The 26,144-nt window shown below is 38.5% G+C and overlaps 2 protein-coding genes across 4 annotated transcripts; one reads left to right on the top strand and one right to left on the bottom strand.

Annotated features, from left to right (window-relative positions):
• Nucleotides 1–7,902: 7,902 nt before the first annotated feature.
• Nucleotides 7,903–12,457, top strand: fitm1l (fat storage inducing transmembrane protein 1, like). 2 transcript variants are annotated; one of them, XM_040143450.1, is made up of 3 exons: nucleotides 7,903–7,991; nucleotides 8,892–9,070; nucleotides 10,078–12,457. In XM_040143450.1, the coding sequence occupies exons 2-3, from the start codon at nucleotides 8,892–8,894 to the stop codon at nucleotides 10,754–10,756; spliced, it is 858 nt and encodes a 285-aa protein (XP_039999384.1). In that variant the 5' UTR covers nucleotides 7,903–7,991; the 3' UTR covers nucleotides 10,757–12,457. The 2 variants fall into 2 exon arrangements, with proteins under 2 accessions (XP_039999384.1, XP_039999383.1); XM_040143449.1 differs by having other exon boundaries at nucleotides 7,903–8,139.
• Nucleotides 12,458–12,626: 169 nt separating this feature from the next.
• On the bottom strand, nucleotides 12,627–25,647 carry trnau1apb (tRNA selenocysteine 1 associated protein 1b). 2 transcript variants are annotated; one of them, XM_040143447.1, is made up of 9 exons: nucleotides 25,430–25,647; nucleotides 24,371–24,468; nucleotides 22,552–22,651; nucleotides 21,617–21,669; nucleotides 19,056–19,184; nucleotides 18,438–18,554; nucleotides 14,929–15,235; nucleotides 14,080–14,125; nucleotides 12,627–13,946 (listed from the first exon to the last, which is right to left on the bottom strand). In XM_040143447.1, the coding sequence occupies exons 1-9, from the start codon at nucleotides 25,463–25,465 to the stop codon at nucleotides 13,810–13,812; spliced, it is 1,023 nt and encodes a 340-aa protein (XP_039999381.1). In that variant the 5' UTR covers nucleotides 25,466–25,647; the 3' UTR covers nucleotides 12,627–13,809. The 2 variants fall into 2 exon arrangements, with proteins under 2 accessions (XP_039999381.1, XP_039999382.1); XM_040143448.1 differs by having other exon boundaries at nucleotides 14,080–14,122.
• Nucleotides 25,648–26,144: the final 497 nt, after the last annotated feature.

Raw genomic sequence — 26,144 nt, 5'->3', positions numbered from 1 at the left:
AGATGACCTGTCAACCCAGCAGTGCCTGTAGGAGGAATTCTTTGTCTAGCCATATTGGCTGTTACTACACATGCTAATTTGCAGGTCTGTATTTAGGATGGCAAGAGACTGTCACCCCTGAAGTCTGACTGGCCACATCAGGGGTCACCGTAAAATCCTGAGTCATGTGTGGCTGATGGTTATGTTGGTGATAAGACATTAAAAAAGATTTTATTGCAAAATTATATTGCACCCAAAACAATATGAAGCAGAGACAAAACCAAAAAAGCAACTTTCACTTTCTGTCACTTTGTGACTAAAAGTATGTCTGATGACCAGACTGACCAATTGGCATTGGTTTTGTTTTTTCAAAGATTAAAGCAGCACAGACTTTCATGACATTGTAATGTGTCAGGTGACGTGGTTAACATGTTGAAGTTAGATATTTAAATATGTGTGTGTGTGTGTGTGTGTGTGTGTGTGTGTGTGTGTGTGTGTGTGTGTGTGTGTGTGTGTGTGTGTGTCTGTGACTAACTTGCTATCTCCTCATCATCTCTCTCTTTATTTGGCTTTTCTATCATATTCTGAAAGGTTGTATTATGTGTGTATTATAAACAGCTAATACAGAGTAAACTGTGTCTAACTCGGACATTTAACGGCTGGCTGGTAGCAGTAGTCTGCTTTCAAGCCATCATATGGAACTTCTCCTTAGTGCCTGCAGATGTCAGCAACAGAGCAGAAATGTAATTGTGGTGGGCTGTGCCACGGTGCATTAGTTAAAGCAGCAGCTTTGCTGTTGGAGATGCTGTTGCACTAAAGACTGATCAATATTAACATATTAAAATCATCTAGATGACATAAATTGCGGTGTGACGACAAACTAGATAGTTCACCACAAAAATTAACAACTGCACTCTTAATATTGTGTAAGTTACAGTAATAATGTATTGGCCACAGTAGGGGAATTCTCCTTTTCCTTCCACAGGGAGATCAGAGGTCAGAATCAGATTCAGAACAACTGAGTGTCTTGCTTAAGGACACTTAATCAGGGGGACTGCTTTCTAAAGGTGGCATGAGCCTTGGCTCAGAGGCGATATGTAGTCTTAAAACCTTTGTACGTAATAGTACAAATTCCTAAAGAGTGGGAGGGACCTACCTCATAAAGGGGGCTACTTGTGCTTATGGTAAAGAAATGAGAGATAAGAAAAAAATATAAAATGTTTTTTGTGTTTTCAAACTGGTTCCTTTCTTACTTGTTATATGGTAAAAAAAAAAAAAAAAAAAAAGAAAACTGGACAGGAGAGAGGTTGAGGAAAGTGAGTGATATATTAGACCCACTTCAGTTTGGCCAGTTTGGCTATAGGACAGCTATATGTGTTAAGTACACAACATTCATCCTCTTAAAAATTCTTATATCAACAACTGAACCCATGCAGGACTCTTAATTATCTTCCTTCCTACAGCATTTAACACTATCCAGCCAGAACTACTTTGTAGTTTCAAATAACCTCCCTGCTGACATCAGAACATCTGACTGCTGATGCCTTTAATTCCAAACTTCAAACTCATCTTTTTGCCTTTACGTTACGTTAATTGCTTATCCTTTGATTACTTTGGGCCTCGTACCTGTTACCATTATCCTTACAGCAGGTTGGTCTCAGTCTCAATAAACCTAATAATTCCTGTGCTTACAATATCATCCAGGTTGTCCTGCCATCGAGGTTACAGTTAACCACTGCATCTCTCTAACCCATGGAGTTCAAGCTGTTTGCTTTTGTCTCTCTCTCTCTCTCTCTCTCTCTCTCTCCCTCTTTTCTTCCCCTCGCCTCTCTTTTCACTCAGACTCCTCTGTGCTGGACCATCAGCTGAGGGTGTAAGGGAACAGAGAGTGTTGTATGCTGAATAGATTGTACAGCCCCTAAGGCAAGTTTGTGATATTCGACTATATAAATACAATTGACTTGACTGTATCAGTGGCTCCTAAACATTTTTGTCGATGTTCTGTTAGATAACCTGAAGAATCCCTTACTCTGCACCATCCCTTCATGGTCCAAATATGTTCATTAGAATTGAACACACAAATTTAACACTAATTATTATGAGAAAGTGGATATTATTATGATATTTTTTCCTACAAATGACCTGTTATTGTTTAGGTCGGCAGGTCAAATTTGCATTAATTCTCTGACCTAGAGCTAAATGTTTCAACCATTTATCCATAATTTAGCCATTTTTCTTTATCTAATTATTTTCAGCTTCTCTGCTTGCTTGTTACATTTTCACACACTGTTGATGTAAATGTTAAAACTGGCTCAATATTTGGATTATTTTCTGACGAAAACGTAATTTCTATTTTTTATTATTATTGTCATTTTCCAATTGAGTCTTTCCACATAACGCCTGGTAACTGCAGATTATGTGACCTAAAAATATATACTCTAGTGCAATGTACAGTACAGTCCAATACATCAGAATCGACAGCATTACATTCTCCTACTTTTGTGAACTTTACTATAATGATTAGTTCTTATTGACACAGCAACGGAAATGAGAAGAATGAACTCTATGGTCATCTTCCAGTCCCTATCTATTATTGTACTGGGAAGCATTGTATTAAGAAATGTTTCCAATGTTTTCTCCGCTACCATTTACATATATGAAAGGAACCAAATTTTACATAATGCAGTCCTACAGCCTGACCATAATGACCATAAAGTTGAATAAAGATTAAAAAAAAAAAAAACTGAACATGATCGGCCTGAAAAAGGTAGGAACTATGGCAGGGCTACTGTACTGTGTGTGCACTGTTACACATAGCGTTTTTAAAGTGAAGCTTGGCTCAGAGTGAGTGAGGTAGTGGAGAAAATTCAATCAAACTTTATACTTCTTTTGTGGCCTCAAACATGTAGAAACATTGCCTCAGTCTTTTATTCTTTTCTGAAACGAGGCTAACTGTATCCTCCCTTCTTTACAACTGCACCACACTGGAATTTATATTAGTCAGATGTGATGTACCACATGTAGTGGTTAGTGGATCAGATGTTGTCTGTAAGTTTGTTGTCAGCATAACCAGAGTGTTCAGCCTTTCTATATTCAGTTGGAAAGACAGGGGGGCACACTTTACACTTTGAAACCAGGTCAGTCTTTATTTCTGGACAGACGACAGCCAGACAGGAGAGTTCAGCTGAGTCAGACATTTCAGAAGTGCGCTGTACAGGAAAGGACAGAAGGAGGTTATAGTAACATGAATAAGAAATAAAGGAACAGTGGACCAAATGAGAAGATGTTTCAGTTGTCACAAGATTTTAAAAAAAGCTTATGTGCATCTGTTTTTACTGACCTACATCTGTCTTGGTGAGCATGGGCAACTTCCTTGGAAAAATTCTTATTTTTAACACAAACGTGGAAAACAACATACAAATTGAAAGATTTAAACTTGTAGATTTAGGATTTAGGATTTAAGTAGTTAAATGGGCAAAAGACAATTTTGGAAACAACAATTGTAATTTATATTAGTCAGATATAATATAATAATAACAATTAATTAAATAAAGAACAAAGATACATATCGTCACAGTGATTTTTTACAAAATCTTCTCATTAACAGATGTTTCTTGTTACACATGTCTACAGTGTCTGATACAACTAAACTGTAGAAAGGAACAAATCCCATTGGATTAATGGGATTGGTGGACGGCACTGATCATTCCAGGGAAAAGGTCTTTGTTGGGGGTGGGGTTATTTTAAGCATTATCCTTGTCTGATGATCTGATGAGTCTTTTTAGGAGAATTATCTGTAAACAAAAAAAGCTAAATTCAGCTAAATTTTTTTCTTTTTACCCAAAAATCAAGAGGAGGTGGGGGACTTTTTTTTTAGCCCTGAATAGTGTCTGCACCCTTCTTCACAAGCTGCATACAGCCCAAACAAACTCCACCAAGAAGCAGCCTGCTTCTACTGTCTCTTATAGCAAGTTCATTTACCAGGGACAGGACAGCCAACCTCTACTGTGTGTATCTTAGGTTACCAACCACACTCCTTTGCCTCTCATTATCAATTTTTTGACTACCTTAAAGGAATAGCCTCATACCTGTATGTCAAATATGAAGCTACTACCAGCTGCAAGCCAGTTTATCTTAGCATAAAGACTGGAAACGGGGAAGCAAATCCACCATGCAACAAATCTAAAGCTCACTAATTATCACGTGTGGGACTATTTCTTGGCATATAAACCCCACAAAACAGTGAACAGGTGTTTTTACACTTTGTTTTTTGTATAAAATTAACAAATGAAATATAATGTGTTAATTAAGCTTTAAAGGTGCTGGTAGGTGGATTTTATTTGAACAGCTTCCCTCTGTTTTCCATCTAAATGCTGATTTAAGTTAGGCTGCTGCCAGTGGTAGGATTCATACTTTTTGTACAGACATGAGTGGTATCAATCTTCTCATCTAACCTCCCATCTTTCTCAGCAAGAAAGCAAATAAACTTATTTCCCAAAATGTCAGACACATCTTTAAGTGGTACTAATTGCTATGAATTCTCGGCAAACTGAGTCAACATGGCTGACCATGTTTCACCTGGACTGGTAGTTTTTCAGTACAGCAACCTTGCCCCATCTGAAAGAAAGAAAAAACATTCAGTGCTGACTGAAGTAGACATAACTCATTAATCCAATACATTTAGAGCATGCTTATACAGTACAACCTTTCATGTTTAATCAACATGAAGAAATGTATGCATTACACTTTTCATGATGTGTGAGAATGCATGTATGAGTTGTAAGGTCATTCATTATATTCATAATAATTTAACTTTATTTCAGATTCATCAGTACCTTCCTTTAAATACCATGCCATTGTGTTATCAGATCATTCCGCTGTTCAAATGGAGGTTTTCCTCCCAGAGTGTCATGTGCCCCAGCAAGTGTGGAGGTTTGATCTCCTCTAACACTGACTCCTTTTTGGAAAATTTTAATATTCCAGCTATCCGCCAAGATCAGCTTGCAACTCTGGAAAGCCCCTTTTCAGAATGCAATATTGAACAGGCAATTAGTTCTTTACAAAGACGGAAAACTCCTGGCCCTGATGGACTTACATGTGAATTTTACAAAGCATTTATTGACGCAAATTTTAACTCACACTACAATCTCAGCAATCAGCAAACAAAGACCCTCGGAAATTTGAATCCTACCGACCAATTAGCACAATAAATGTGGACAATAAAATCCTTACTAAGGCCCTCACACCTCGCCTTGAGAAGATTATGCCCACCATTATACATTCAGACATTCATTTCAAATAGGCAACTGTTTTTCAATGTACGTCGTTTGTTCAACATCTTATACTCAATCTACAACCACACCTGATGTCATTATCTCAATTGATGCCTTAAAGGCTTTTGACCGTATTGAATGGGAGTATTTATTTTCCATTTTAGATCAATTTGGCTTTGGCCCATATTTTATTTCTTGGATTAGAACCTTATATTCATCGCCTTTGGCACCAGTCCACAATATCATTTTAATATCTGAATTCTTCCCACAATATAGAGGAACAGGGCTGTCCTCTCAGCAACCCTGCTCTTCAATCTAGCCAACGAACCCATCGCTATTACCTTGAGATTGGACAAGGAGATTACCGGAATTGGTAGAGATGGTGTCATCCTTAAATTCTCAGTGTACGTAGATGACTTCCTCTTATATATTTCAGATCTGGACGAGTCCATTCCTTTATTCTTGGAAGCGCTAAAGACACTTGGTATTTTTTCAGGCTATAAACTGAACCTGTCAATTGGTTGGATATTAATCACACCCACTTCCCATTTAAAGTGGAGTTAATGTCTTTCACCTACTTTGGGGTGCAAATTACATGTACTTTCAAGTTTACTAGTCTCACCCATATCCTTGATCATTGATCTGCTCCTTGATCTGCTCTCTCTTTGAACCTAAACAACTATCTTAACAATCCTGGGGTCTAGAATACTATAAGAAGGTTGTTCCGATGTACGCACCATTTTTACTACAAAAAAGCACTTAGCTTTGCTCCTATAACATCAAACCGTGTTTTCACACTGGCCCAAATAGACTCAGCATTTTATTTGTGATTCAGTAATGGTATAATTTTTAAATACTTCTTTGTAAATAATTAATTTATCTCATTCGATACCTTAGTTAAAAAATTTAACATTCCTCAATCTAATTTTTTTTATATACTTACAGGCTCAAAGCTTTGCCATGAAACATTATACGATATTTACCCTTCTCCCACCAAACTGAGGACTTTTTAAGGCCTGATGCAAACTTTAAACCATTTGGGATCTCATTATTAGTCGCATTTACTCCTCATCCATTTGCATCTGCCACTGTTTGCTGCAATTCAGAGTTACTCATCTCTGTTAACCACTACCTTTACCTTTGTTTGCTTATGAGACAGATTTGTTTGTTTATTATTTTGGCATGACTTGGGGAAGGTGGGGTACTTTCATGTTGTGGACAGGACATTAACATTCTCTTTTACTAGAGCTAAATCGTGAAAAATGTTCTCAATCTCTGTTGCCAGCTGTCCCAAATGTCATCAGTCACCAGGGACAATGAGCCATATTTTCTGGTCGTGTAACTCATTAAACAATTTCTGGACTTCAATTTTTGAAGTGTACTCATATGTCTGCAACAAAACAAGAGATGCTAGTCCATATATGGTGATATTTGGTGTAGCTCCAACATAACATAGTATCATTTAATATCAAATGCTAAAGCCTTTACTTCACTGGTAGCACTAATTAGATGGAAGGCATCATGCCAACCCTCTTTTATCCAGTGGATCAAGGAAGTCACGATGTGACCTCAAATGGAGAAGCTGAGGTCAACTCTGAATGGTTTTCTGAAAAGATATAACATATCCTGCTATCCCTTTTTTGATAATGCGGAGAACCTGTCCATCCCAGCAGTTTGATGTCAAATTTTGTACACGAGTTGATACCTTGACCTAAATCCAATCCTTCAGTTTCATTTCTTTTTGTTTCTTTTCTTCTCGGATATGAATAACCTGCATACATTTCCTGTAATGTACAGCTGTTGTTGTTTTACATTTTTTCTTCTTTTTCTCTACCTCAATATATTTATGCGCCTACTTATCTGTGAGAGAAACAGTCCATTGCTTCATAACAGGCTTGTCACACCATTAAAATATTCAAATCGACTCTATGCTTATACGGTTGTCTAGCTCTCTTATAGTTATTTCTGCTTTTGTTTTTTGGGGGCTTCCTTTGGTTTGTTTTCTTTTGTTGTTTGTTTACTTCTAGTTTTCTCTTTGTGGTTTCCTTTTTTTCTTCTGTTTTTATTATTGCTGTTTATGTTGTCTTGCTTTATTGCATGGAGAAAGTGAATAAATAGTGTTCAAAAGAGAAGGATCTAAATTGAGTGGTATTGAGTGGTATCAGAGAGAGAGAAGAGAAAGAGAGAAAGGACAGTAAATGTGCTTAAACTGTTTGTGAGTCGCCATTCACTGATTGACAGGGACAGATGATGGCAACAGCTGAGTCTCAGCCCAGATACAGTACAAAGGTTACTGCTATAAATACACATGAACAAACACACACAAAGTGTGACACACTGCATCTTATTTCACCTCATTGTTTTAATTCATGTTTTTTCTGTAACGCCAGCACAGTTGCTGTTGTTCATCTTACTGTCAGCCCCTATCTCTGCTATGAATTAAAATTAAATTAGTCAGAAACCCTTTGATATACTTATTAATACCAAGGAATCGATCTCAATGGTTCAAACTTCAGTCATCTCAGTAGGTGTAATATATCAACTTCAAGGTCCAGGAGACATATGACAAGGCGAAAACATAAATAGTATTTTCCTGTGTGTGTGTGTGTGTGTGTGTGTGTGTGTGTGTGTTTGAGACGGAGGGTGTCAATGGTGGAGGGCAGAGAAGCTAACGTTAGAGCGGAGAGGGTTTGAACAGGGGAGATATTCTGGAGCTACAACTCTTGGACATCTTTCAAGGTATATTCAATACAGACGTGGCCGTTGCCGAGTGGAATACAGTGGTGGTTTTTGCATTTCTGCAGAAGCGATACAGAGGTGGCCAATCACACTCACTGCACAACAAGAGGAAAGCAGCAAGGAGACACTCGGAAACCTGCTGTACAAGGTCAGAAAAGACTGTTTAACTCACCTCACTGCAGCTGCAAGAAAACCATAGCCAAGCAAGAGTTATGCGGTTTGGAGAGCAGCAGCATTGTTGAAGCCTTCAGTCATAAGTGTGAAAACTGGATAATTGAGAGCTGCAGCTAAACTACTCTGCACTGAAAGTACGAGTAGATACAGTAAACTGCAGAAAATATTGAAACCAGCAGAAGTCCCTACTGGATTGAAGAATTTCAACAAATTTCATTTTCCATGGTTGGAGATCAAAGTGTGCACATATTTTCAGTCTGTGGAATGCTTGAGGCCACCTGTCATTTCCTTAATGTTACTCAGTACAGCTCTATGCATGGCAGCTAACTGGATCACACCAGTGGTTTTCAACTATTTTTACTACATAACCAGCAGCTTTGAAATACTGCAGGATCTGGATTAATCTTCATAATCTTAAGAGATGCACCAAGGGATCCCAGCAGGAGTCTTTGCAAAATAGTTTGCATAGATTGATTGATTCCAACCAGACTTCTGGATTACATAAAATGCTCAGTTATTCCAATATGTAACAGTGGTAATCCACAGTTACTAGTGTGTTAAATGCATTCTAGTCAGGATTACAGCCTTATCACATGAAACAGTGCATGCTGTTTAGTCTGAGGTGGTTAATCTACCCAAACACACAGTTGCATTCAGAGCCAGCAGTGTTTGTTTGTTTTTCATATTTAAGTTAACATTCAGTCAGAGTTTTGGTTCTGGGTCCAGATGTTCCTTAACACAGTGCTGGTGGTCCTGACGGACCTGGCTGCCCAGCTCCTGGGTAACACTGTATTCCGGCAGCACTTCCACCTGTTGCTGTCTGCAGTGGTGATGATTGGTCCTGCACTGAGCTTCTGGGTCTCCCAGCACAGTATCTTTGCCAAGAGAAGCCACTTTCTCTACAGGTGAGACTGTTTCCTGTTTACATCCTGCTCACTTCTCTACTTTGGACCAGTGGCGTTATTGTGTCATTGAGTTGCATCTGATTACATGTTGTTGTTCAAAGAAAATGTAACAAACGAAAAAACTAGTGGCATTTGGAAGATATGGTAGTGTTTTGATTGTTTGATTTGTTTAAAGCTGAGGCAGGATGTATCCCCTGTTGAATATGCTTAAGAGTAGGTTGTTCATGTTTCCTCCTCTGTGTTTAACTGTTGACATAGGAGGATAATACAATAGTCAATTTTCAGTCATTTTTAGTGAGTTTCCTGTGATAAATCTAACCCAAATCATGTATCTGTCTGTGTACCCCACCTTCTGACACTCATTATCACTCAATTCCATACTACATACTAATACCATAATTGAAATATACATTGGGCACTGATCTGCATAGTATGCTGTTTTGGCAGTTAGTAGTTTACAGTATACAAGAAATGAATCAATATCACTGCTTCATACTTACAGTAAATTACATAAGACATACACTGGCAGACATCAATAGAGCTGTATTTTTGGAATGTTACTTTCAATTAAACTTTCATTACTTTTATTAAACTAAGATTTTTTTGTTTGTAAACACAACATTGGCATTGGCCTTATAAAGTTGATATGGTGATCTTCTTAGCAGCTGCCTATTTACAAATTAAGTAGACAAAGAGCAACATAGTATTCATTTGGATGATGAATACAGTGGTATAACCTCCACCAACTCCTGAGAAAAATATCTGGTTCCTTAAGACTGAATGACAAAAGCGAAGTGTGAAATGTGAAATGGTGTGTAGGAACCATTAGGGGATACCACTCTTCTCAGTGGTGGCATTTGTCAATTAATTTGGCAGCGATGTTTAACTACTACACTTAATTTGTAATATGACAATAAATCATTTCTTTCTCCTATCGCTTCTTCTCTCTTCTAATCACTAACTTTACTTCTAGAACTCTGTTCTCATCTTCCCTCTCCTTCTTCCAGGATGTTCCTGCGCTCTGGCTGGGGCTGGACCTGCATCTTCGTCGGTTCCTTCATCTTCCTCCTCTCCTTCTCCATCCGTCGCTCCCTTGCTCTCTCCATCCGTCACCTCTCCAGGCTCGTGGTGGCTGGTGGACTATGGCTTAGTTTCTGCAAACTCCTGGACCATCTGGAGAATGCCACAGGAAGCTGCTATGAACCTTTAATCACCAACCCAGAAGTTACCAATGGCCAGCCTCTGTTGGTGTTACGAGAAGGGGAGAGCAAGTCTGAATGCCTAAAAGCTGGGATGTTGTGGAGAGGATATGAAGTTTCAGAGGACGTCTTCCTTCTCTGTCTTTGCTGCCTGCTGTTGGCAGAGGAGACAGCCGTGTTTGGGCCTTATCTAAGTTTGGGAGGGATCTCAGATGCTCCTCTGAGGATCCTCTTCCTGTTCTGTGTTCTCTTGCTCGGGCTCTGGATCTTTCTGCTGCTCTGTCTCTTAGCTTACTTCCCTCAGTTCCCCACCCAGCTGCTGGGGGGCGCTCTAGGCTGTCTGAGCTGGAGGGGACTCTATCAGGGTTGGTACCGCCTGGGGCCCAGCTGGTACTGTCCTGGGAGGCCTGGACTGGGACTGCTCAACACCAAGACCAGAAGTATGGAAGCTGAAGATGCACAATTGAGCCACAATTACTGCAATTAACTTAATAAAACAAAACCCTTAAAACAGATTTCAACATGCCAAAAAGATGAATTAAATCATTAGGTCAAGGTGGCTGTACGTCCATGACTGTAGGTTCTGTTACCAAAAACAAAACCTGTCCATATGTGTTTTGTTGTCCTCAGTAAGATAAGCAAACCTGTCAACCCTAAAAAATCAAATGGACTAAATGGGCTTTCAAAAAAGTGTGCTTTGAACATGCTTTTCTTCTAATATATGCCAATGCAGCAAATACATGATTTGTAATCAGTAGGCTTGTTTTCTGTAACATCCTAACAGTGAGTCACAATAGATGACAGGGGACTCTTTACAAGACAAGAATTCAGTGCAAGAGACAGCAGTTGCCATTTAGACACAGGTTGGAAATGTCTGCGAAATCCTGACTTTGACGAGTATCTGAAATGATGTGATGGATGTGTGATCTGCTAGTTAACATTCAAATCTCTACAACACTTGAAAAGAAATTGGAAACTTGATTAATCAAAGACTCAAATTCTGTAAAGCCCACTTAAAAGATAGACTAGTAGTATGGCTGACAGATCAAACATCCTTGTCTTTCTCTATTAGTGTCTTATTGGCATTAAAACTGGTGTTTGAAAGCATCTAAACAGTGAACATTCTGAGACAATGTTTGAGATCACTAAACTTATGATGAATCCAGGTTCTCTTAGGGGAGAACCTGGGGATATGGGGATGAAGACTGGGAGGGTTGGTTGCCAAGGCCCAAGCTACAGAGTGGACGAATCCAAAGGTACGCCCAGAATTGGGGAGCAGAAGATGGGTCTGGGTGGTCTATTTATTACTCACTGAATATGATTGGGACAGGGATGTCCCTGCTCTTAGCAGGTGGCTAATTTGCGGAGGAGGCTGCACTGTGCTCAACCTTGAATAGCCCCCAGAACCTCAGGAGGGGGCCTATTCACTAAGTTTCACTGCCTATTTGCTTGTCCATCTGCATTCACCCTTCTCCCCTGGGACCCCACGTCCCTCTGCTTAGTTTCTCAGAAGGCTAATTGGGCCAACGTGGGCCTCGAATCCATACACAGTGGGCTTTTTGGGCAGTGGTTAGATATGTGGCGAAGAGAGCAATAGAGAGGGAACATACAGACAGAAATGAATTTTAAATAAAAAAAGGCTGGGGGTAGCTGAGAATAGAATGTAGGTGTGTGTATATTGGTGTGTATGATTGTTTTTGTGTGTCTGTCTGCAATAAAACAGCTGACTCGCCACAATTTAACTGTAGTGAGTACTACAGAGAGGTCCTTGGATATAACGACTAGGTTTTTGTCCTGACATACAGCGTGTGTTGTTGGACCTTTTATACACACACAGGTGTGTGGCCTTCTAAACTATGTCCAATCAATTCAATTTGCCACAGGTAGACTCCTGTGAGGATGCATTTGACCACAATTTGGAGATCCACAGCAAAGGGTTTGAGTTTTTTTGAAAATTAAAGACTGTCAGTTTTTGATTTTTAATACATTTGCAAAAAAAACTCTAAAAATATGTTTTCAATTTGTGTAGACCGATGGGCAAAAACAGTCAATTTTATCCAGTTACAGGTAAACCTACAACATAAAAAAGTGAAGGGGTCTCAATACTCTGAAGCCAGTGTGTTGTATTAATACAGTTCACTTCAGGAGAAACACTTCATTCTTCACTCCCCTCTATAGAAAGAAGACAGAAGACCATTTTCCGCCAAAATGTTTTTGATAGAATGTCTCCAGAAAGAAAACATACAAAACATCAGCCACCAAGCAGCAGGTAATAAAAGCTTGATATCTGCTACAGCAAATCAACCATCTACCTCACAAAATCATTACATACAGTTTCATAGAGCTCAGAAGTACTGGAAGGTTGTACCATTCGTTTATTATACTTCTTGTCTGATAAACAGTGAAAAATTACATTCCTGGTTGAATATTGCTGGGTAAAATCAGTGTCGTCATCTTCCCATGCTTCTCCATACTTCTACCCAGATAATGTTCATTATAGGACCAGTGTGTAGGATTTAGGGGGATCTATTGGCAGAAATGGAATATGATATTTATAATTATGTTTTCATTGGTGTATAATCACCTGAAACCAAGAAACTTAGATTGAGACCTCATATCTACATTGGGAGCAGATCCTTTTCCATGGAGCCAATCATGTTGCACTGCAAGTTTCTACAGTGGCGCAGAGAGAACAAATCAAACACTGGCTCTAGAGAGGACCTTTTTTAAGTTAGCCGAAGGCCACCGTAGATTCTCCTACACACCTGGAAAGGTAGGGGTGAGGGGAAGGGTATTCAGTTGGTTGGTTCTACAACCACACTGCTAGATGACACTAAATTCTACACACTGGTCCTTTAAATCTATCAGAAAAATTCCTTCATTAAAAATGAACAAGACAAGAGAGGCTGAGACATTGTATGTACATTAAAAAAAAAATCTAATGACCATTGTGGAAGTACATGGCAAATGACAATAAAGGCATAGTTTTAATTTTTTATCTTCAGAAGACAATCCCTTCCTACAGAGCTGGGGCCATATTCACTGAGCAAAGTTAGCTTTTGCTGGTGTGACCATTTCAGTATGGATCAACAAAATAAATCAAATCTGTGACATAGTTAAATGGTGAAATATTGACAAACAGCATAAAATACTGTACCAGTCAACAGCAGAGAAGGCAACTTCAGCACGTTATCCCTAAACGTGTAGCTGTGGTGTATAGAGGAGTTCATACTAAACTGTATGGACTACACAGTAACCTCACTGATTATTGATCAACTTTCGGTTTATTACCAACATGGTAAACATTAAAATCAAGTGAACGTTTATATGCACTTTAAGTATTTGATGAGGAACAAGTACATCTGTACGTACTGTCAGCCTTTAGTCAGACTTAGATAAAGTACTTGAGACGGTGAACTGAAGTGGCCTTTATAAGGCGTCAATGTAGCTTTAGATCATCAAGATTATGGGGAGTACAAAATCATAAAAAATGAAGTATTCAAGGGTTAAGGAGGGATCAGAAGAGACAAAAAGAGGTTATCAAGAGAGGAAGGGGACAGGGGAATCAACAGAGTTCAGAGTTTCCCAACGACAGTTCATCATGGCGTCGTAGAGCTCCTCGCTGCGCTGCATAAAATCTTTGTTCCACTGGTCCACGTCACAGTCAGGGATTGGCTCTGTAAAATACACCCAAAAAAAGAGTGTCAAAATCAAAGGAATAACAATGCAAATACCGTATATCAGTGTCTACATTAGTAGCTAGCCAGGGAGTAATGACCAAGCCTGTTGTGGATTACCTTCTCTACTTACCTTCTGCATTATCATCCTCTATGTCCTCAGTCTCCTCATGACTCTGCTGGGGAGAGAGATGAAACATTGGCAATAAGAATAAACACTGAAAAAAGGAAAAAAGAAATCGGACACAATCATGCTATAAGACCATAAAGATTTCACTGTCATATTGTAGATAAAGGGATGAGCACTCCAATATTTTGAATTTTAGTATTACTGCCCTTTTAATCAACAAAAACCGCTAATCTTAATCAGTACTTTCACATTCACTAAGTAACCAGATTACTGTTGGCATTTTTGGCAGTAATTTGTTTACTTTAACAAACCCTGTTCACCAGCCACTAATACACTTAATATATGTACATAATGCTTCCAAAATAAGGTTCTGTGTGTGTGTGTATACATACACATACACACATATTTACATACCAACATACATACATACATATATAGCATCACATATATAAAGTATATCGGCTGATATTTCGATATCGGAATTTTCTACTCACTAAAATCAGTAGGAGCATTGTCCCAAAAATCTAGTATCAGTCAGGCTCTACTTTGAACAGTTTTGTCATTCTGATCAAACTCGAACTCACTTTTGGATGCATTATTTGTTAGCATACTAGATAACATCATACAATATGCAATTAAGTGTAATTGAAGCTATTAGTGAGTACATGTGTCATCTATTTGCAGAGGCTAGCAGTTTTCCCCTGCTAAACACGCCCTGGTCAATTTTCTACTAAACATGTAGATGAAACTGATATTGATCTTCTCAGCTAATTCACAATCAACAGTCAAGCATATTTCGCCAAAAATGTCTCAGTATTCCTTTAAGCATGGGTTTGGAAGTATCATCCTCACCTCTACAGCTCCAGACATGTCAGTGGACATGGGTGGCATCCCCATGGGAGGAGGTGGCATCATGTGGCCTGGCGGAGGGTATCCATAGGGCCCATAGTTATAGTTGTAACCACTGTTGTAGCCACTGTTGTAACCACTGTTGTAGCCACTGTTGTTATAGCCACTGTACTGGTCATAGCCCCCCCACTGAGAGTAATAACCCCCCTGACCCCCGCCGCTATGGCTGCCGTAGTAACTGGACTGAGACGGACTGTAGTTGCTATGGTAATTCTGGCCCTGGCCTCCATGGTAGCTGCTCATCTTTTGGCTGCAAAAAAGAAATACAACAAAGTCTCACACATATTTGAAGGGAATTAGGTGAAGGACAAGTATTCATATCTCTTGTGTCATCAAAAATCTAAATCCTAATTTATAAACCTTCAACTTGTAGTAAATTTGCAACAAAGGATTAAGTGTCTCAAAGGAATCTAAATGATTATAGAGGTATAGGATGGATACAAATTCAGCAATAATGTACTTGCACTTACTATATCAGGTAAATCAAACTGCCAACACATCACTTATTTCTAATACAGTACATTTGTTTCAAAATATATATACACTTTTACCTCGTAAAATTTTGAACGTACAGCTTTTAGGTTTTTTTTTGGCTCAAGTAAAGGACCTAGATACTTTTTCAACCACTAAGAGGATTAACTCTGCTACAATAAACCTGATGTCTAATACCCACTTTGACACAAACCCCATTTTTAAAAAAGGATAAAGCTAGCTATATTTTCACTTTTATTATTGCTGACCAATCACATGCAAAACCAACTATGAGGTACTGTCAATACTTCTGAACCTCTCATTTGTTCCACTTAAGACTTAAATCTATAGAAATGGGTCACAATTACAGAGCTTTATTTTTATAAAAGGCTCAGTCATTACCTAAAACAGCTCGGCACTGTCGTTAACCAAATTTACTCAAACAGGAGGAAATGTTGCATTTGGTGGGGACTATTTTCATCTGTGGATTAATCCACATCCACTAGTGAGTAGTGAGTATCACCAAACTTGTCCCTTAAGGCACAGAACAACTAAAAAAACAACAACAGCTAACAGCTGTAATGTTTTTACAGTTGGACTGGAAACATTTTCCTCCTCAGTCACCAGATTGTCATCTCATTCTGGTCAAGGGTTGTCTCAAGGATCGTTTCCACCAAAAGTTCCTGGCACTTTGGAACCAGAGGAACTTTTCTCAGTACTTTCTTGGAACTAAAAGTCCCTGTTGTGCTCTCCCATATACACTTCCACCACATCTGAAGAGAGAAAAAAAATAAAATTGGTTCCTCCTGTGGAAACACACTTATGAAAAGTGTGTTCTTCAAAAAGGGTCCTGATCCCCAGGGAAAGTGCCTGTGGTGGAAGTGCACCTTCAGAGAGGCAGTCACACTGTGCAGTGGCTTAAATAAGTATTCAGACCCCTTCACTCTTCTCACCCTCTGTGTTGTAGATTTAATTTTACAGATAAAATTAGCATTTTGCCCCTCAATCTACACTCAATAACCCACAAGGACAAAGTCCTATTTTTACTGTAATTCTACTTGAGATATGTCGAGAACTTGATTGGAGTCCATCTGTGGCAAAGTGAATTGACTCGACATAGTTTAAAAAGGCACACACCTGTGTATTCAGTCCTGGTTGAAATTATCGGCAACCCTAAATTTTAAGTAAAGAATTTATAATATTTTCAGAAATATATGCAAATTAACCAATTTTCAAATTAAGAATTAAGGGTCTGGATACTTTTGTAAATAAGATATTTTAGTGTTTGTTAATAAATTTGCAAAAATTTCAAAAAAACATGTTTTGACTGTGCCATTATGGGTTATTGAGTGATGATAGATGGACAAAAATGTCAATTTCCCCCATTTACAACTAAATCTACAACAGTTAAGTGTGCAAAAAGGGACGGTGTCTGAATACTATCTGAAGCCACCGTATGTCTGAAATTTTTGGTTAAATAATCAGCAGCTGCGATTGTATGAATGATCGGCTCCAACTGATCTGTTGAGGATAATGTTACAAATCAGTGTACCCCAGCGTTTTTTCCCCTCTTATGTTTGCTGTCCTGAGATGCAGCTAACTCTGCTGCACAGTGCTGTACATTGTGAGGGTCTTTATGTGCATAACTAGAAAGTTGTTACGGAGAGACATGCAGATTTACTTGTGCATGTGCAACGGAGTCAAATTAAATGTTGATCAGGTCAGCTAGATTTAAAACTACTTATGTGAAAATATTAAGTTACATTTGGCAGATTTTACGAGCATACATGTAAAATGGTCTCACACTTGTGCTCCAATGGCTAAAATAGACCAAAAACTTCCAAGCATTTTTACTGAATCCCAACCATCAAAGAATTCAGACTCCTCAAGTCAGATGTATGTAATATAGTGATAAACTATACATTTTATATAGTGTATGTTTTAAAGATGGTCTATAAAGATTTTTTCCTGACAATGATTCCATCCTATCTTTTGGTCAATTCACATTGAAAGCTCGTGACACATAGCGGTAAGTGCATGACATACCACACTAAGACTCGGGAACTAGGAAAACTTCCAAGACCACCAAACTAATTGAACAACAATCACAGAATCATAGTTACCATGATTAAAGGGGCAATGTATATGAATTGGCCCACTGTAAAATTCATACTGCAAACAAATAGGGGGAAGTATATTACCAGGGTTAGAGTGTCCACCACTATCGTAAGAAAAAAAAAAAAATGCACACCTCGGCCCCTTTGAATAAATCGAATTTAAGCATAGGGCAGTCGTTGACATGCTGCCAAACCTGTTTGAATTGGGGAATAATGTTTCCACACGTTTTCCTTGCAATCTGATTATGTAACTGGTAGGTTGTTTTCTTTGGTAATTGTCAGACTGACGACAACGATTTCACATCAAGTCACAGAAATAGAGAAGATGTAGTGGTGGCAGGAGTAGAGTACAAGTTACGAGAGGTTGAGGAACATGATGGGGAGCAGCTAGACCAAGAATAGAGGAATGTCGCCTAGAGAGGATGACTGCAACACAGGTTTATAGTCCACTCGCAGTTTCTACTTCTTCATCCTTTCATGTTGAACTGAGGGCAGACTAGACAGTGACTCGCTATCACCTCTTCAGGTACAAAGTGGTATTATGAGACACAATGGGCCGGGGCTAACTGGTTAGCATGCTAACTTTAGTAGATATCTCTGCAACACAATACACAGACATCTTTGACATAATATCAAAACCGTTATTTCTTCACTTTCTGTTTAATATCTGAGTTAATTTTTGAATGTTTTAAACAAATACTGACATATTGCCCATTTAACTATGTGTCACTAGGTGTAATTTGCCTGGTGGTTTATTCATTAAAATCTTCATTTTCTTAATCTGAGTTTAATGAAATCTTGGGAAAAGATGTGTAGTTTATATCTTTTGCCAGGTTCCATCATGTTTCTTCTTCAGTGTCTTACCTCTTTGCTACAGCAATACTGAGTCTGAGCGGCTTTCCGCCAAGCATTGTTCCCTGGCATTCCTCGATCGCTTTCTTCTGCTCGCTCTCCTCCCCAAACTTGACAAAGCCATAGCCTCTGTAAATCAAACAACACTTACAACTCCATTCCACACCAACACACACTACATACTTGGCATTAAATAGCCACTTATAATGAGAAACAGAATATAATGGGTATTATTATGGTAGAACTGAAACTTGTTGTTTTACTTTTAACATGAGGTAGCATCACTTGAATTGTGAGTTGCTCTTGCTTAGCCTATATGGGGAAAACAATAGTTTTAGCATAAGACCGCAAGAAAACATGTCTTCAGCCGTTTTTTGAAAATAGATGAAGATGTACTGGTGGTCAACGTCCACAGCACTGCCATCCAAATAATCATGATACTATCGAAACCAGGAAACATTTTTATATTATTGTACATTTCTTACAAAAATATTCAAAACAGAATATTATACACCACACCAAGGACATTAAACAAACAATATGTAGTTCAAGGAATCATCTGATGTCACAATACTTTTAACACTTCTCAAGCCATATCGCTGTCCAATCCACCTCTATGAGCTGACATACCTGGAGTAGCCATACTGGTCGGTGACGACTTTAGCTCCTTTGCAGGAAGGGTACTTCTTAAAAACTTGGTGTAGCTGGAAGTCGTCCACCTCAGAGGCCAAGTCGCCTACAAACACTGAAAATTCTGGCCTGAGAGAAAAGAAAACTTTGATCAAATTTTCCTTTTTATACAACTGTATTGCTGTCAAGAATTACAGTGACAGCTGGGTTTCTGGGAAACGTTACTATTTTTCCTGTTTCCTCAAAACCAGACATCTTAATGAGCGCCTGTCTTATGTCTCAGAGTCTAGGTTCATGTATGTTCAATACTGAGCTTTCGCCAAGCCTAGCTCAATTCATAGATTAGTCTATGGAAGAAGCAGCAGATGTTCTCCAAAGTAAATTAAAAGTCTGAGGGCTAATCTAACTAACCTTTTTCAAAAACCTAACATTTTCCCAAAACCTGTACTATCCCTTTCAATTTTTTTGGTTCCGCAGATGTAGCCCAAATGTAAATTTTCAAATGCACCAGACCGAAATGAAATGACCTGTATGCAGTGCCGTAATTTCTATAAAGATAATTTGCCACTACATTTATTGATACTGAGAGAAGGTAGATAGGTATTTGCTAAACCTGAGCAATGATTGTAAAGTGGCAAGAAACAGTAAGTGAACCTTTTGGACTTTGGCATTTATGTATACATTTCTCTAAAAATATGGTCAGTACCTCATCCAAGTTACAATTATGAACAAACACAATCTATGTTAACTAACAACAAACAAATCATTGTATTGTTTTTGTCCATACTGAATACACCATTCAAACATTCATAGGTTGGTAAAAATATATGAACCCAAAGACTATGACAAAAACAAAAGCTAATTGGAGTGAGGAGTTAGCAAAACTGAAGTCCAACCAATGAAACCAGATTGCAAGTGTGGGTTAAAACTACTTTGACTTTAAAAAAAAAAAAAAAAAAAAAAAATTAATTTTGAATTTGCTATTTTCAAGAAGCATCTGCTGATGTGAATAATGCCTCGCAAAAAAGAGATACCAGAAGACTTATGGCAGGACACCATGGAGGAAGCCACTGCATCACTGCACACCTGAAGTTTGCTAAGGAGCAGCTTGAAAATTCCACAACACTACTTGGAAAATGTTTTGTGGACTGATGAAACTAAGGTTTAACTGTTTGGAAAACACAAGATCAATGTATGGTGTAAAATAGACAGTACATACCAAAATGAAAATGGAGGGACTATGTGGCTGTAATTGATTGCAATTGTTTAGTTAAACCCCCTTGAATTAAAGCTGAAAGTCTACACTTCAGTCATCTTGATGGCTTCATTTCAAATCCACTGTGGTGGTGTACAGAGGCAAAATTATGAAAATTGTGTCACTGTCCAAATATTAATGTACATAACTGTATTATTGTAAACCCACCTATGGTGGAATTGTATCGTGACAATATGACATTTTTGGTCCACAATTTGAGTGTGTTACGCTTGTAGGCGCTAATGTAGCCCTGAGCAGCTAGCTTCAAGCGGAGATGAGGAGCGGGCTACAGAGTTCTCGTAAGCTAACATTTTCAGACTGCAAACCCTGAGACTTTTCTCATTTTAAAACAGAGTCTTCAGACCCAACCAATGTTTATCAGACTTCACACAGCTCTCTAATGGAGCCACAAAAGGCTTTACACACCTTTTTTCACATATGCAGTACTATTCCCAAACACATGTAATCATACTTTGATGTGTAAAATTGGTGGAATTCCCCTTTATATTTCTCTTTAATGGCCCTGCACATCCATAGATGGGTTTTTCAATGACTAGCTAATTAGACCAATAGTCAGGTTGAACTTGGGTGGAGCTATACTATGATGTCATCAAAATCTATGAACTAATAACAATCATAGCAGTGTAATTTTCCCTGCCATAACAGGTGCAACAATGCTAACAGAAGAGTGAGGAAGGGGTGACTCCGTCCTGAGGTCTAATCAGACGGCATAAGTGAAATCACCTGTTTGGATGAACTATGGGTGTGTATGGACTTTGGGCTTTTTATTTTACAAAACTATTGCCGCATGCACAGTACAAGGACAGATTTACTATTCTGGGATATATCAGAAAAATATTCTTGTTAATATTAGGATATTGATTTCAGTCATATTTGCCCAGTCCTGGCCTATATGACAGAAATGATGGGATCAGCAGGCCCAGTACTGAAAGATGAAATCTTCATTCACATAAAGATTAAGCCAAACTGATATTGAAAACAAACTAAATCTGTAGTATGAACTAGTACATTAGCAATCATCACATCGATTATTCTATTCATTTATTATTTTAAAGCAATTTAAACAACATTTCAACGAAAAATGTCTGTCATTAAGGGTTAATTAAATTTAGTTTGTTGAAATGCCTTCACAGATCAAATACAATACTCTGTTTATTCTGATTTAAAGTTATAAGAATAGTTGATTTGTTTTCCTAAACAAAAAAGTGTGTAGCATTTTTTATCTTAGATTTAGACTGAAACAGTAACATTTGTTAACAAAAGTTGAATATAAATCATATCTTACCCCGCCTCTGGCCGTTTGCCATAGGTGGCATAGTTTAGCTTAAACTTCCGGGGCTGCACATGGGGAGAGAAAACACACACACTAAGCCAACCTCAAACACCAGAGACGTGTACTATAGCACTGATATTGCTGGAAATAGAGAGTAGAGTTATTATGGTTGTTGTTGTTGTTATTTGGGTTTACATACCTCCACCACCCAGACCAGCCTTTAGCCCATTCCTCAGTTAGTTCCTACCAGAGACTCTATTCACCAGCTTCAAACAAAGTACATTCATGTACAAGCAGCCTCTTAGCCACCTTCAGCAGCAGGTACAGGCCGGTGGACAGGGGAGTCCAGTAGCTTGGCCAGCTCAAAGAGCCAGCAGCATTTCAAATTCAGCAGCAAGCAACTAAAGCTCACATCTTTACATGTCACTTGAGACTTAGAAAACTTTCAAGCTGGCATGATCTCTTTTTGTTCTACATCACCAGACCTGCAAGTAGACTTGCTGTCACTTCAGCCAATAAAGAGTAGAGTTTCACTCAGCAGTATCTGTAACTTATTTATTGTTTTTTCTTCTTCTTTGTGAAATTTTTGTTTAAATTGGGAAAGCATAATAGAGGTAGTGAAAGCAACACAAATAGCAACTTGAAGAGATCTGGTTAATTTAAGATCATTTAAAGTATTACTGGTTATAATTGACATATTAGCATCCAATCCTATTGAGTTTGTGTCGTAACAAAGGAGGACCAAGACTAGTTGAGCTCCACTATCCACAGTCAAATCAACAATTAAATACTGCTTGATAACATAAGTCTAATACTGGAAAAAAGGAAGGCAGTATTAAATTGTCAATAGTATTTATATATTTGTGGAGAAACAATAATCATAATGCAGTAAGGATTGCATCAAAGATATATGAACAGGTATTTTGTGATAACACCATAGAACTAACCGGATTTGATCCAGGGACCAGTTTTCCGTTGAGTCTTTGGACACAGCGGTCAACACTTGCTTCATCTGCCAGCTCCACAAAGCAGTATCCCGCAGAACCACTGCAGAGGACAGAAGTCAATGATAGATACTGAGAAATTATTTTCTGTACAAGCAATATAACAACAATTGCATTAACAATATAAAAGCCACACACGATTGAATAACAAACCCCAGGCCATCTATGGGCTCTAGTCTAGACTTGGAGGGGGCCAGAAAATGGCTGGGGCTGTGCGCACTTATAGAATATCAACACTATCACACATTCTGCCTACCTTAAAACATGAAACAATTAGGGAAATCTGACACAGAACTATAAATCAAAAACTACAGCATAGATATCTTCAGCAGGACTTGCGCGACCTATGGCATCAAGTATAAATCCAACTTAAGCAATGCAGTGGGTTGTCATTTGTGCCAGAAGAACGGGGCATTACATTTATCAGCCAAATGTGACAGTTCTCCATCATTTAAGTTGCACTAAGCAGGTTTATTTAAGTTAAGAATTATCTTTGGAAAATACTGACTTAATTGGAAGAAATAGGTAAGGGAGCATATTAGATATTAAAACAACTACACCTCTTTAATTAATAATGGTGTACTTCAGTATAATAACAGTATGCTTAGGAGCGGGCGATCTCATGATTTTATATCGTGATCGATTTTGAAAACGTCAGTTTACTTTTCAAACAAATCATAGAGATTGTGACATGTTATGACATTTACACTCAGTTTATCCTAATAATGCAGATCCACACTACGTTCAGAAACCAACAGAATGATTGCCTACTAGATGGCCGTGCTGATTGGCCAATTATATCACGTGTCTCCATCATAGGGTCTCTAACATGCTTGACATATTTGAAAAACAAGTCAACGTGAGCTAGCAGCATGGCAGATGAGGAGCTGATGCCAAAAACGGACTCGACATCAGTAGTGTGGCAGTGATTCGGCTGTGCACAGTCAAGTCATTTCTAAAAGAAAAGTTCTCTGTCAGCTTCGTTGGGCAACGGTCGGCACTTCTGGAGGTAATACGACAGATCTACTCAACCACCTTAAAAGGAAGCATCCAAAGAACCATGCTGAGTGTTTCACTCAGGTCGGTACCACCCTACTCATCTGTATCTCACGAGGTCCCATAACCTAAACAGTTCATCACTGAATTTCAACGCATTAGAGCAGTCAAAAAAATAACATAAAATCAGCGAACAACGGAAAGGGGTGACTGAGGCAGTCATATTCTCTCTAGTTAAGGATGCCGTGCCATTCAAAGCTGTGGACAACATGGGATTTAAGAAACCTCATGCAATATTGTGTTTTTAATGGTGCAAACAGATAAATCCATGGGCTGGTTTGAGTCTGGATATTCTCAACAGTACATTTCAAAACTAGGAAGAAAGATTGCAATTCATATCATGGATCATGATTATGTGTTAAAAAAAATTGCGATATAATTTTTTTTGGGATGATCACCCACTACTAGGTATGCTGAAGTGTGAACAGGTGCAGTGGACAGAACTATGTACCAGACATGCAGCTGATTTTGTTACCAATCCTGCTGTCACTTGTCGGTTAAGGATGAGTGGTAGGTTAATATTAAAACAAGACTTACAGGGTTGCCTTTAGCTGTTTATAGTGGGCAAACACTTTCCAGTTTCCCACATCTGCTAAACAATTTTCTAGGCTAAAAAACCCACCTGCATATCTAATAATGTAGCAGTTGTCTTCAAAGCTTTATCACAGAGGCCGATGTATAGCATGGGATGCTCTGTATCACCTACCCTGTTATCCTGTGAGTGATGATCTTTACTCCAAACGGTGATTCTCCCATAGCACTAAAGGCCTGCTTGATGAAGTTCTCATCCATGTATGGGTCCAACTGAACACACATGCAAAGAAATTTTACATGCATCACATTAAATCTAAACTAAACCCAAATGTCCATAATAGTACAAGAGTAAAAATTGTATGAAATAACTAAAAATTATGACAAATCCCATAAGGCTAATGGTCCTTGATACTAAAAGTGCAGCTTCAAAGTATAATAGCAAAAATGCTTGGGATATATTAAAGATTTTAGGGATGTTATGTATTTAAAAAAATGTTTTTTCATGGCAGCCTAAGAAGAAATTTGAGGCACACACTGGGGATAGGTTGAGAACTGGCCATGTTTTAGCTAGGGTTACACTAGCATACATACTCTACTTGTTACCACTGTGACCACTTATTAGCTTCTTAACTTTCGAGACATTATTTGGACGTTAAGTTAACAAGCTAACCATAGCTTTTCCAAAATGATATTAAGTAATGACTAAGAACTAACGTATAACATTACTTTCAAGCTGTGTGACATTGCGGTGTGCTTAACGCCAGTTCAGTCACAACGCGCCGCCAGAATCACCAAGAAACGTGTACATGAATGGAACTAACCAAACTCTACTCAAACATTTGCAAATTTTTATAGTTAGGGGACTTCCAAAAATTCCTAGTGCAGCTCATTTCATGTGTAACGTTATTTAATGCATCAGGCTGCAGTTATATATATTGTATGTGAACTTTTACCGATTAGCTCGAATCAAACTGGTTGGCTAATGCTTGCTACAGGGAGAAGAGCTTTGGGTCAACACTTGGTGACTCATATGACCACCAACGTTACTACTCAGTGTTGTGGAAAGGTTCTACTCCAAGTTCCACAAACGAAGTACTCTAGTACAGAGTTTAGTCGAGCCTTTCACGACTGAGGTCACGTATCCTTGCTACCTTTATGTAACTAGCTAGCAACAAGCACGCGTAGCTAAGCTAACGTACCCGCACTGAAAGAAATAAGACTTCAAACATACATCACCCATCCACAGGCTCGTCTGTCTGTTAAACATCTTGGAGTTTGGGACCGCGATAATACTGTGGATGAATTCGCTGGTGTTTGAAGGTGGTATGAAAAAGGGAAATTTTATAACATTAAAAGTTCTCCTCACGTTCACGCTAAACACATCGATTCGCAGTTCCTCTTCCGTGTCATGCTAATGTGATACTTCCGGTAATGGGTCCTGCAATTTTTTTTTCTTTTTCAAATTAAAAGTCCCCCTCAAAATCAGCTCAGTTGGATTGCACAATGGGATCTACAGGAAACAGCACAACTTTTATGATCGCAGTTCTGGGTCAGATGTTTTTTCTCCAGATGAAATGTATCCGAAGTAACTAACTTTATTTATCTTGAGGATCATGTTGCTTTTACTAGGCATTTTGACTGCTGTTGGTTTGATGTTGTTTAATTTGCTATTCTCCAGTGGTCAGATTACTGTTCAGACTAGAAATTTCTCTTCTGCCTCACCTTTGAAATCACGTTCCTCTGAAATTTGAATTCTGATTGCTGGATTCAGAATCCCGACTGTTACCCATACGCATGCATACCCAAGAACACCATGACACTGCTACATGCAACCTTCCACTAATGTTCACAAACTACTGGTATGCCAAAATGCCACCATTGTTTTGAAAGATAATTTTAACCTGTTTACTGAGGGACATATACTGTTACATGTATGAACACATCGC

The sequence above is a fragment of the Xiphias gladius genome, chromosome 14 (assembly GCF_016859285.1).
Source record: "Xiphias gladius isolate SHS-SW01 ecotype Sanya breed wild chromosome 14, ASM1685928v1, whole genome shotgun sequence".
In the NCBI taxonomy this organism is placed as follows: domain Eukaryota; kingdom Metazoa; phylum Chordata; class Actinopteri; order Istiophoriformes; family Xiphiidae; genus Xiphias; species Xiphias gladius.
The sequence above is the reverse complement of the archived record's forward strand: the minus strand, read 5'-3'. Positions and strand labels throughout refer to the sequence as shown.